Source organism: Patagioenas fasciata, chromosome 7 (assembly GCF_037038585.1).
Source record: "Patagioenas fasciata isolate bPatFas1 chromosome 7, bPatFas1.hap1, whole genome shotgun sequence".
NCBI classification, from domain to species: domain Eukaryota; kingdom Metazoa; phylum Chordata; class Aves; order Columbiformes; family Columbidae; genus Patagioenas; species Patagioenas fasciata.
This window is the reverse complement of record NC_092526.1, coordinates 12029875-12043256: the sequence shown is the minus strand read 5'-3', so window position 1 is coordinate 12043256 and position 13382 is coordinate 12029875. Positions and strand designations below refer to the sequence as shown.

The 13382-nt window shown below is 44.0% G+C and overlaps 1 protein-coding gene across 2 annotated transcripts in view; it reads right to left on the bottom strand.

Moving 5' to 3' along the window:
* The window catches only part of ADCY5 (adenylate cyclase 5), a 210858-nt gene that overhangs the window by 11982 nt on the left and 185494 nt on the right, over positions 1-13382 (bottom strand). For both annotated transcript variants that reach the window (XM_071810813.1, XM_065840449.2), the window contains 4 exons: positions 13252-13349; positions 10473-10560; positions 3761-3877; positions 2043-2207 (listed from right to left, as the gene is read on the bottom strand). In XM_071810813.1, the coding sequence (XP_071666914.1) occupies positions 2043-2207; positions 3761-3877; positions 10473-10560; positions 13252-13349 (468 nt within the window). The remainder of the gene's footprint in view (positions 1-2042; positions 2208-3760; positions 3878-10472; positions 10561-13251; positions 13350-13382) is intronic.

The following is a 13382-nucleotide window of genomic DNA, read 5'->3' as shown; positions in this document are numbered from 1 at the left end:
GGATTGAAGTGCTAAAACTGAACTGACGGAGGGAAAAGCATTCTTTATCAGGCATTATTTGCTTTACACTCAAGATGCATATGGCTCACAGCTGTATATCCCAGGTTGTGATGTAGGTTTGCTGTGGACACAGTTACTGAATTAGCAGAAAGCATCATCCTGTTATGCTGGAAAACTTTGTGCTTTCAGGTCAAATTCTGGTCTCGAATTTGCATATCTGCACGTTACACAGGACCAAGGCAGTAGCGATTCACACCACCAGGACAGACACCCACTTGATGCCAACTGGAAAGTATCGTCCCTGCTGATGTGACACGCTGAATCCATCAGCAAGATGTGGGCTGGACAAACTTCTACTGATGCCCAACACCATGATAATTTTCTTCTGTCAGCGGTTGCAGAAGTGTGTGCACATGTGGCAGTGGAGCCCTCTGCCACAGCTGGTGGTGGGGTAGCCTCCATGACCTTGCTTCATCTGAGAGTTTAATGTTCAGCCTGGCCGGGCTTTCAAATGCAATTGCAGACTGCAAGTGCCATTTACGGTTCCTGGGAAAGCTAGCATGGATGCGCAACAAAGATAGGCATGTTATCCAGCTCACCACCTTCCTGCTATCAAATCTGTGAAGCTTTAAACTTCCACTCTCTCCGGACAGGCCTATTTCTAGCAAAAACACTGTATCAGATGCCTGAGGCAATCCAACCTTTCAGTTAAAAGCAAGCCCTACTTGAAGTAGAAACATGGCCATGTTCTGAGCTCATTTATTAATAGTTCATCACTGATATATCAAATTTGAGAAAATAACCTGCACAGTTTGTAACTTCACTCTTCAGTTTCTAGAAAATGAGTGGATGTTCCCTGTGGCTGAGGGATAGGATCCCATCATCTCCTGAGAGCTCCCTGGGAGCGACAGACGGAGCCTGTACCAAATCCAACATCTGCCCTGCAGAGTGCAGGGGAGGGACTCCTCACTAGTCAGCCACAGGGCCTGGTTCAAGGTGCCACAGCCTTCTCAACATGCAAAATGGTTGTTCCTCATTGCTCAAAATCCTTCTCTGTACTGAACCAGCACTCCTGACAACCTCATGATGGGCACAGATTGTTTCTAGTTCAGATTTTCCTCCTGGGTCTTTCTGAGGACATGCTAAGAACCTTTGAAGGGTTCAAAGTCACAGAATCACGTAAGGACCATATTCCTGTTAGGTTAAATGGAAATAGGTTTAGTGAGATATCAGGGCTTTCAACAGCACCTTGGACATCTGGATAGTAACAGAACAGCCATAAATCTGTCAGGTCCCTGTAAACACAGACGACCTTCACATAAATTCTGCCCCCATCTTAGACAGATTACTTTTCCTTTTCAATTCCAGTAGACAACATATGTAGTGCCTGTGACCTATAAACTCACAGAAATTTCTTGAATAACTCTGCAAAAAGATGATATTTTGGCAAAGTATTCTACCAGTGTGCAAAACTTTTTTTTTTTTTTTTTCCCATTAGAAGCATTTTTCTCAAACAAATTGTACTGAGGAGGTAGGATTTGCATTTACAAATTGAAGCAGACCACTATCAGGGCTGCTAACCTGCTTGATGCCAGAATCTACTATACCTAGAGAAAAAAAGATGCAAGCAAAGTTTTTCATCTGGACATAAAACAATAGAAGGAAGGGTTAAATCTATGACCAGACACTGATTTCAGTGAAATGATTTTCAAGTAACACTGAGCACCCACAAAGTCATTTGAGATGACTTGCAGCTCTGCATGCCATCAATGGCTTCATGGAGAAAGGCTGTTTCTCCTGCTGCAGCCAGGATCTAACAGTTATAAAAGCCTTCTGATTATTCAGCCCTAAGGGAACTTAAACATTAATGTGGACTCATGATAATAGCTTTAGACACTTCAGTTTGTGCGTAGTAGCCTGTGTCAGTCCTATAACGTCAGTCAGGCACAACCTTCTTTGCTCTGAAACACCGAGATTTTTCCAACAGGCTTTGCAGCCCCTTCTCAGACCAACCCCTGCCACCCATTTTTTTCAAGCAATACCTCTGGAAAGTTGCAGTTGGGCAAAGGACTGTCACAGAATCCCTGCAAGGTGCCCAGGCTGTAGTTGGAAGTCAGGTTGCTGATAAGGCATATGTCCACCCGGTCAGGAGTGATGTTGTATTCTGCAGCCATGCAGCTGGCAAGATTCACAGTGCTGCACATGAACTGGAGAAAAAAGATGGTATTAAAGGTATATACAAGGAGAAGAAAATCAAATAGTTTGCATCAACTAAAAAGCCCCTTAGAAATGGCTGTAGCAAGAAAATTAAGCAATGTGCAAAATGAAATCGCCAGCTTATATTTTACTGCATGTAAAATGGCTATGTTTTCTCTCCCCCAAAATATTAATTAATAAAATCTAGGCTGTGCACTCTAGAAAGCTAGTTTCATGCTCAACCTCACGCACAACTTTATGTCTGAACATCTGCAGGTAGACGGGCTGTAGATACACACATACAAAGATATCCTGCTGTCTGTGATAAGGTCCTCGTGTTGGTCTGTTTCTGCTGATGGGAATTTCTGAACTGATAACTTTCCCCTGCTGTCTCTAAAGCCTCTGCTGTGGATCCTTCTACAGGGAGGACTGTAGTGACAAGGCTGATGTGCTACATTGCGCTGAGGAAGCAGCAGAGGCTCATTCTGACCTCCAAGTGCTTCTCTGTTTGTTCATCTTGCTAATTTTTACATTAAACAGTTCATGAATGCAAAGAATCACACATTATGCAGAAAAATAAAGCTCTAATTTCTGCGTGGTGCTCAGTAACCCACACCAGCAGCTCTTTGCAGGTGACTATGGGGGAAGGTGGTAGGGTGTCAGTGAGCCAATGTCTCCCATTCAAGTACCTCAACAGAACATAAAACTGCTCCTACATCTCCACTTTGCATATAGGGAAGCTGAGGCAAGAGCAAGTAGCGGTCTGATTTTCAGGTGTTTAAGCCTCTTCGTGCCAGTGGAGGTCAGCGAGGCCATAACTGAGAGAAGCACAGGGCCATGTGAAATCTTTGTAGCTACCTCCAAGCTCAAGGCTTTGACCCCAGGACCATCTCTCTTTCCCATCTCCTTCACCCCCAGCTTAAAAAGTGAGATAGACCTATGCAGGGTAAAGAATATTCAAGTGGTTTCTTTAAAATACATTCAACCTTCAAGCCATTTGTGCAAGTGAGAAACCAGCAGCCACAGGGTCCTAGAGAACAATCCTGTCTCTCTCTGAGCCTGAAATACACGGTGGTGTTTGGATGTGAAGTTAGACCACCCTGGTCCCAAAAGTGCAACTCCAAGCAAAGTCTCCACAGCCACTGCTGGGTGATTACTGCACTCGGAGCAGGATCAGCACCGTGCAGATGCCGGCAGAAAGCCCACACAACACTTAAGACCCACTCAGTGCTGTGGAAGCTAAATGATGCATCAGCCTCGTGCTGGCTGGTACACAGGGGTATGCTCCAGGCTTGGCTTATATACCTGAACCAGAAGCATTTAAAGAATCAGGAGAGAACAGGGGCAGAAATCAGTGCCAGGCATATAATGTGCTATAGAGATGCAGCTGTCAGGCTCCTGTTTCTTTTCTGTGCCCAAAAGGCAAAAAGGAACTGATGACAGGTACTGTAATCTTTAGGCAGGATTACATTAAACCCAGTGGTTGTAAGGGTTAGGATGCTGTAGAGTGCCAATACAAAAATTATGCAGAACTTAGTCAGTTGAAAGGAAATAATGCACATACCATGTTGACAAAGGCAGATAGAAAAACCAGGATAATGGCAAAGACTCCAACTAAGGTACTATTGGTCCTGGACTGTACAATCTTCTTAGAAAGAGTCTGGAGTGGAGGTGGGAAAAGCTGGATGTGGAAAAAGAAAAAAAGAGAAAAGATTCAATAAAAATGTAAATTCATTGCTTGTTTTACAGATTACAACCTGCATCCTTCAGTCTGCACAGGGGTTAGAGACCGGTGATGGGGGATGGTGGCTCCAGGAGAAGGGCGAGCAGGAACGTGAGCGCCTCACAGCAGCAGGCCTGGCTGGCTCACCAGATCTACTTAGTCCTCCCTAATGGTGATGATGGCTCCTGAACCAAGACAGCATGGCTTGCAGGCCTGTGCTCATCCTGTCATAAAAAGCAAACCACGAGCTATCTCTCAGTTAAACAGCCAGGAGCTTGAGCCTGTAAACTATTGGATCAAAAATTTTAAAAAGCAGAAATGAAAAAAAAAGTACACATCATATCCCTTTGATCATGAAGGCATATTGCAGCACTTTCTGGTGCCATTTCAGAAATAGACTGTTAAAAAGTCCAGGTCAGTCTTGTGATCTGTCGGAGCCTTGGTGGAAGGTGCTGGAGAAACCAGCTGGCCTTGTCTGGTCTATGGCACCCGGCACCGCAGACATGTAGGGCTAAAAATAACCTCTGGAGAGGGTGATCACAGAGCTCCCCCAGACAGACTGTCCCCGTGATTCATTATTAGCAGAGCCAGAAGCTTTCTTCTAATTGCTTTCTGACTGCAGGCCTCCACCGTGCTTTGCTTTAGGTGCTGCACCATGATCTAGGTAGGAACATAGTCTGGATTAAAGCGGAGACCAACCAGGAGCCCTTAGCAGCAGGTGTCACCGCTCGGCATCGCATGAGGCCTCCTTGTGCTGCAGCAGCACCAGGAGAAGTCCAGAGGACACTGAAACAAACCCTTTCTCTTCACTTGCCACCACCATCCTGGCACAAACGAGAGACGGAGGCCAGGAGACCCTTGTGCAGTGACACACCTGGGCCCCGCGGGCTCCTTCCCCTCCACGCCAGCGTGCCGGGGCCAGGGCTCTGCTGAAGACTGACAAAGTTTTTTCCAGAACCCAACTCTCCTTTCTCTACCAGCACACAGCATGAATAACCAAGCCACTAGAGGGTATTTTTAGAGACGCAAATAAGCTAACAGCGCAGCGACATGGCACTGCAATTTAACTATGACTAATGTTTCTATTAAAAGTCCTGCTTCTCCCTTTTATCCTTCACTCTTACATCTTGAGAGATGCAACATTGTGTCAGTGCATAGCTTCCCACACAGCAGTCCTACAACGTAATTATGAAGCGTTTGATGGGCCACAGCACTGATTAGCTGATGACTTTTGCAGAGGGAGAGAGAGGTTCTCAGGGCGAAAGTTTGGGAAGAGTTGATTTCACCTGCACATACACAAAAATCCGGCTAACTCCAGGCAGGAGGAGAGTGCCAGGCTCTGTGAGGGATGGGAGCAAAGGGGAAATCAGGGCTATGCCCTATTTGCGCTGCGTAAGAATTGATTGAAATTCACTGAAAGCTTATGCCATTCTTCAGGTTCATGCAGCCACTATAAAACAAAGCAAAACACCTCTCTCTCAGCAAAAACTCTTGCTAATCTAGAAATCCTTGGCTCTGTTAATAAGCCATGAACCAAGGTATCTCCTTGCCCCACCAAAGCCCATCTGCTTCCAGGCAGACATCAGGTAGCAAACCCCTGCCAGTGCAGGGATGGGGGAAATGCCACAGGCTTTCCTCCCCTCTCACCTTTGTAGGATTTGGAGGGAGAAGGGGGGTTTATGTTGCATTTAAACAGTTTTCAAACTGGATTAGAGCAGGACAGGTTTTCCTGCCACCCCCTTGTCTAGGCCTCAAGGCCAAGCTCCACAAAGGTATGCACAGACCTACCCTCCTTCTGTAATCTCTGGGAAATCAGGCACCTAAATAAAACTCAGGACTGCTTTGTTGTGGATCTTGGCTCAAGCCCCTGCTGCCAACAATCCCAAAAAAGCCTGACTTTGAACTAAGCCTGAGATATCAAGCAAAGCTATCAGTGGAAGACACTTAAATTCTAATGAAAACATGTTTTCTTTGTATTAATCTTGTTTCTCATTACTTTGCAAACTAGGGAAAATTTTAGGTCAGTAAACAAGTGCAACTGGAAAGGGTCCAGAAGGCAAAACAAATGCCAGAAACCATAGGAGGTCAGGATTGCAATAGAGAACAACGGCACAGCCATGCTGCACATCTGAGGAACCTCTGCCTTGCAAACAACATTCCTGGGGGCTCTGTGACACAGGCAATGCTCTTCCCAGTTCACAGAGGCAGATGGAGAGACCAGGAATCCTTGCAGCTTGGAGGTCTTCTACGACAGAAAGAGGGGACCTGTCTCAGCTACGACAATTCAGCTCTGCTCTAGCAATGTTCCCTCCATAAAATCATCTGTAAGCCAGGGGTATAACAAAAAAAAAAGAAAAAGATGAATTCTTCTGCCATTCTCCAATAAAAAAAATCCCTTCTATCCTAGTAAAAGAAACAAAACATCAGGACATTACAGTACACTGAAAACCTGCACACTGTTGCTGGTTAGCCCATTGGTTTGTACTGTCCAACACCATTTTCCTCCTCTTGACAAGACTCAAATCTTGTCTGAGTGAAGAACAGGACACGGGAAGGGCTGATGCGATGACAACTCTAAACCCACGTGCGCACCTCTGAGAACAGGGACTGAAAGAAAGAACATGGTCCACTTGGGCAGCTGAGATCATGTCTGGGTTGCCGCACAAGCTTAAAGCCACTAATTAGCCCTCTTAAAGTACATGTGTAAAGAAAAATAACCACAGTGGGTAAAAGGGAATTGGATTGTCCCATTGATTCCAGCTCATCCTGAATTGAGATGCATAAATCCTGCTGGTAGTCATTATCTCCCAGAAGAGACAGGCTCCGGTAGCATGCAGGTACCAATGGGTATGGAAGGGGAAGGTAGGGCACTGCTGTACAGGTGGAAGTCTGGATTTAAAAACCTATCCAACAAGTACTAGTGTTACATTGAAAATAATCCACAATCTCCAGTTATTTGCATGACAAAAATACATTAAATTAAACCTTCACTTTGCAATAAGAGCTCATCACAGACAGAAGAGGCATATTTCTCCTTATTGTATTCTTAACATATATTGTGGACATGGAAAACTGCTTAGATAATTGCTGTTGTTTGTGAGACCAAAAAAAAAAAAAAACCAAAAAACCAAACAACAACCCAAAAAAACCAACAAAAACCCAGGCCAGAAACAAAACAAAAAACCCAGCCAACAACTATGGGGTCATTAAGTTCTGATTTTTCAATTTGTAATAAAAGCCTTTGAGTCATTTTGAAGTACATTAAGATGCTTCTGGAGTAAAAGACAACATCTCCAGGCAACTTGATATTGCAAGTCCATTTATGTACTTATTTCGCAGTGATTTATTAGTCTATTAAAAAAGTACAGTTTTCAGGAGTATTTTTTTTCCCTATATGAGAAGAAAACAACAACAAACCACTTAAGGAGCATCTGAACTAGATTTGGGAGGCAAATAAAAAGGTAGGCAAGCTGCACCTATGTAAAGCTACAGAAAAAACTTTTCTCGTAAAGGATAATTTGAAATTTCTCTCATACGTGCTCCCACGAACATGCAAGAAGTTCAATTCCACACAGCAGTGTAGATACCAGAAGTTAAGCATTTAAGAAGAAACACAAACTTGATAAGTTAGTAGCAAAACAGATGTCTGTCAGTGGAGTATTTGCAAAGGGACCCCAGTTCCCACGACCTTAGAATCTACTGGGAAGGGAAACCATCTCACGGTGGCCAAGTCTTCATGAAGCATCAAAGTGAAGAACTGGAACTCTCTTGTTTATTATAGCTGAAGAAACTTGGAAAGCCAAGCTGGCTGCATTGGAAGTTCCAGATCAACTTCTAGTCTGTGAAGAATTTTATAGTGGAAGATAATCATGACAGCAAAAGAAAATAAAACACGATCAAGCTGTTCAGAAAGAGGCTGCTGACCACTGTCAAAGCCAGGGCTGGAGAGGCCAAAACAGGGAAGGAAAATCTCACATGAAAGCTGGAAAGAGGAAGAAAAAAGAGCCACTTATCCTGTAACAGCACAGCAAACAGGCAAAAGTTATGCTTATGCTGATACCCTGGGGTGGACATCTGCTTTCCAACTTTGTGTGGAATGAACCATTGGTATGTAAAACACATGTTCTCCTATCCCACATCTGAGTGCGAAACAAAACAAATGATGCTGACATCCCCATGTCTTAAAATTTCATCTGTAGGATCTGTAGAAGTGCCTTCCTTGTGCATATATGTAAGAATGCTTTCTGGAGCAATGTGGACTATAGAAATAAAGTAACACCCTTAACCAAGGACTGTGTTAACCCATTGCTTAAAATCTCTGACCTGAAAGATCAAAATCTTTAACAACAGAAGCAGGCTGCAGCTACTGGGAGCTGTTGCCATCAGACAGGTAGCTGACAAGCTAGAAGTACCTGTCCCCTAAGCAAGTCATCTTGTATTCAGATGCTGTCAGCAGAGGCTAATTTGGAGCACTAAAAAGGGGGTAACCAAAAAGGTACTGGAACTAGAAGGCATGATATTTTCAATGTTTGCAGTCTGTGCACAGAAGGCACTGACCATGCTGGATGTTACACACAAGCACCTGGTGGGTCTGGGCCAACATGCTGAAAACTCACTCTTGGCAATACTGGGAGCTTCAACAAATCCTATTAAACTCTAATGTTAGTCAGAAATCCCTCTGATGTCTTGTGTTCCCAGGGCCTGTGCACTGAGGCAAACTTGGTGTAAAACCAGTTGCAGGCAGCACTGAGCAGACCTCTTCTACAGGGACTTGGAAGTTCAAGGCAATGAAAGCAAGATTGAGCATTCTGCCAGGGTCACGTGGGCTGAAAAATCCTGTGTGACTTTTAAATTAATTGTTAATTCAGATCAGTAATAATATTAAACAAATCAAAAAGCCAAACCCAAAACCTCTGAATGATGTCAGGAGTAATGAGTGCTGCTGTGAGCACGTGGCAGCAAGCTGAGCCCGTCAAAGCCAGCGAGTGACGAACAGCTGTGCGCCTCGGGATGGGTCTGGTTGCAGAGGTGTGGGTCTGCCTTGGCTCTTGCCCCAGCATTCGCACAGCACCAGTAGAGCTGGTGTGCTGGTGCGGCTCTGCGTGGCTGGGCAGTGCACTGGGACGCTCCCTGCCCGTGGCACCGCAGTGTTAGTGGCTCCAGTACAGCTCTGCTCTGTGTTTCCAAGTCCTTTGAGGCTGTTACCAAAAGCTTTCCACATTGGTTGTTAATTAACTGCTAATCATATTAACTGCCGATACCAGTTTACAACTAGTGACACTCAGTAGCATCCTCACAGGCAAAGGACACACCAAGTATAACCCAGCATCTTTGGGTGCCCTTTCCCAGCTCAAGGGACTCAAGCCTTCCTATTAGCACTGTTATTTCTGACTTGTAATTCTCATTGCTGGTAAACAAGCAGGACCAATGGGATGCTGCACTTACAAACCAGGCTCCCTTTAAAATTGTCATAAGCCCAGGGGAAGCCCCAGGAGTGATTTAAGTTCAAATATAACCTGAAGATATAACCTGAAGCTTCTTTCACTAGGAACAGTTTGTAGCTCTTACTAAACAAGAAGACAAAGCTTAATTCTCCAAATCTAACTTTCAAAAATCAAAAATACATGAAAGGTGCAAGTCTGTCAAGATCACCCACATTCAACTGTTGAAAATGGCACTGAGAAGATAATTAAAGCAAGGCAGATCATCTGCCTGACATGATCCATTACCCCACTGTTTCTTCTGTAGGAAACACAATGCTACTGAGCTATTTTATTCCAGGCCCTGAGGAACAAAGCTGAGCTTGGGCAAAGGAGCCTGAATCTGAACATTTTCCATGTTCAGACACTGCTAGACTGGAAGAATCCCCCAAACTGCAAATAAAATCAACTAACATCAACATTTAAATAGGAATACCTTTGAGTGAAAAAGATGAGCACAACACCCTTCCCAAAGTGCTGAATGCCAATTTACCACAGACTGCCAGGAAGAATTAATGTGTTTTCAGATTTCACACAATGTATTTCTTTGCTGATCAAAACCGGTTACAAGAAAGAGCCCACCAAATGCTGGAAGCTCTGTCCACTCAGCCGAGAAAGGCTGATAAACTTCTATATGTTTATGGCTTTTACTTCCCTTCAGGACATTTTTCCTTGATGATATTCTGCTTTTGATTATCTGCCTATCCAAACATGCATATGCAGCAGGGGCCAGCACACAGGCTACTCCGCAGGAAGTTTACTGGGAGGAAACGAATGGTCAGTGTTTTGTTCCACATTGGAAAATGTATTCTTTTTATATCAATATGAAAGTGCCTGCAGGGGACCTAATAGACATGCAGATCCACAGAGTGATTACTTCTCGCTGAGCTAAAGAGATGCCAACCCTAACATCTGTTTGCAGTTTATTCGGTTTTATCAAAGGCTTTTTCTGTAACCCTTATCACATAGTGTGGAAAGGATAGCTAACAAAACATGCTCTGTTAGCTGAAGAAACAGATTGCTGATCCAGTTATCTTAGGCAAAGGACTCTACAAAGAAACCACAGTACTCACCTTCACACAGGAGTAAATGACCGAAACAAACACCACTGTGGTCAGGATCAGGAAACAGGTCAGGTAAAAAGCCAGCATAAATGTAGAGCTGAAATCAAGGAGATTTTTTATTTTTAAATGCACACCCTATAGAATAGCAACAGCTCTGCTCTCCAGAACACGACATCAGTACAAGCTATGACACACTGCATGGGCTTTCCAATTAGAATAGCAGTAGGAGATACGAGGTGCCTTGAATACCAAGATACTCTGTCCTGTTTCAAATTACTCATGCAGGCTGCAGAGCAGAGAAAACTGCATCTTTTATCGCAGTCACCTTCCTGTCAGAGTGACAGCAGAGGGACTGAGAAATATTTCATGCACTAGAGGAGCTGATAGAACAATTTGTTATGGGGGGTCGGCTCCTGTTTGGCTGTGGGCAGGAGACCCCTGGGAAGGAAATGGTGCTGAGAGCCACAATGCAGCTGAGTGGGAACAGCCTCAATGGGAAGAGGTGCCCGTCCTTGTTGTGCATGGGGAATGTCTGCGCTGCACCATCCTCCGTGCTCCGTCTTGTGACTGGGATGGGAGCAACCCCAGCACGAGGATAGTCAGGGAAAACAGTCTTAGCTTGGTCAGCTTGAGAGGTTCCTGTTCCTCCCGCCTTTGAAGTACAAACAGGACCCCAGGGCCCACTTTGTACTAGGCATTTTCAGCTGTTTTGATCATGAAGATATTCAACAACAATTTCCCAGTGATTGACCACAGGACAGGACAGGCCCCCTCCCAGGAGTTAGCCTTGTTCATAATTTAAAGGAAGTATTCTTTCAACGTGACACTGAGGCCAGCCACACCAAAGCCAGCTGCTCTCTGTGTTCTCTCATAACTGCTAAGATAATTGTACTTGCTAATTCGCCGTTTGAACCTTTGTGAAATTCATTAAAGCTATTCCTCTTTATCATCATAAATTATCACTGCCATTTTGCCTCTAGTTTCAGATTCAAATTCCATGTTGTGTCTTTCATGAAGCTCTGATGGTGACACATACACCCCTGTGGTTTCAGCTGCTGCTTAACTGTTACCTTCAATAAAAGACCAAAACTATCCAATTGAAATATAAGAAAAAACAAACCAAAAGGTGAAGGAAAGTATACCTGACCTGCAGTAAAAACATAGAATTTTATTTACTCTCGAACCAAATCATTCAGACAGGCCAAGCTGCCTAAGGACACTTCAGAATTTACCAAAAAAACCAACCACCACCCTTATGGGCGGCATGGAAGGAGACTGAGCAGCATGACATTTACACCAGGCTGCCATAAGGGATTGGCTCCTGTGTAATACAAAGGAGACAGCCATATGGTTGCCACAGATCAGAAATCAGGTTTTCATTTAAATGTTAAACTGGGTTTTATGGAGACAGCTTAGTGGCTGCCTAGGGAGTTTGATGAACAACACAAAGGCTGCTACAGGGCCTCTGCAGGTGTGAAGTCACAGCAGTAATATCCAAAGTGTAAGCCCTTTCTAAATCAATTACTCTCAAAGAATATTTTTGGACATAATTAACAATGTGTTAATTGATCTAGTTCCAATTTTGAGCTCCTTTCAGCTTCACTTCCAGTTTCCCAAAGCAGATCTGTTTACACAGTGCATCTGTACTGATGTGATTTTGGTGATTCTGTCTTTCTGTGAGCAGAAGAGAATGTCCTCCTGCCTGGGAGAGTAAATGACCTCAAACATCAGACTACGTGTTGTTTCTGTGACCTTCCAAGTATCTGATCTGAACGGTACAAGCCAATCTCTACTTTGAAGATCTGTGGTGTGAACAGAAGTATAAAGCAGTTGTAGCGGCATGTAATAGTACTGGAGATCTCTTTAAACAATTTGTCTTCTTGTAATGAAGATTAAATTGAAGCATTTTCAGAACTTCTGTGATCTTATTCTTCAGAAAAAAAATTACTAACTCCAAATTTATTTCCAACACAGCAGTGCTCAGTGAATGATATATTATTGCTACTAAACCAGGGCACAGGAAATACCATCATGCTTTAATTTCAAGGGACTTTTTTATGAACCCTTTGAGAAGAAATATGTCTGCAGAGCTCACTGCTGGAAAAGATCCAGTGGGTTATACTTTGCCTTCCAGACAAAGCATTTCACTGCAGTGATCCAAGAGCACTGTGACCCACAGCCCTTATGCCACTCTTGCTTGAGGAAAGAAATGACTGCAACCCCTAAACCCAGAGTAAGCTACTCAAAGCACAGGCACATATAGCCCAACTCCTTCTATACTTTTCTTCTTGCCCTGCTACTCTGAGTCCAGAAGAATAAACACGAGAGGTGATGCCTCACCTGTGAAGCAGACCCTGAGACCTCAGTGCTCCGAGCAACAGGGCTGTGACAAGTGTTTCACCTCCCTGTCCCACTGCATTCAGATAAGAGGACAGCCTGGCCTCATGTTGTGAGTATGTACTATGCCCTAGTAGGCAATCCTTCCTGCTTAGTGGTATTTGTTTTCCAAAGGCTTATAGATGTGCTGAACTGAATTTCCTAAGATGAGGGTAAATGGTAGGAGAAATCATGCTGGGAAAATATAAATCCTCACGTGCCAGTGAGGAGGTTTTAATCTGCACGAGAAATGAGTGAAAACAATGAGCACCATGCATCACTTGAGCATGAATTATTTAAGGATTTTTTCTCTTCCCCTCAGTGCTCTGAATTCTCAAAAAAACGCCAAAGAAAAGTAGGCCAGAATAGAGGAGAGGAGTAGGTGGGAGCAAAGGGATGAAAAGGTACTCACTGTGGCACAATTATGATTTGAACAAAGCAGATGAAGAGGAAGACTAGGGAGGCACAAGCCACGTAGGCTCCGAACCTGTCATCCACCTGCTTGGAGTACTGCAAAAAATGGAAACAGGGTTATGTTAGTGG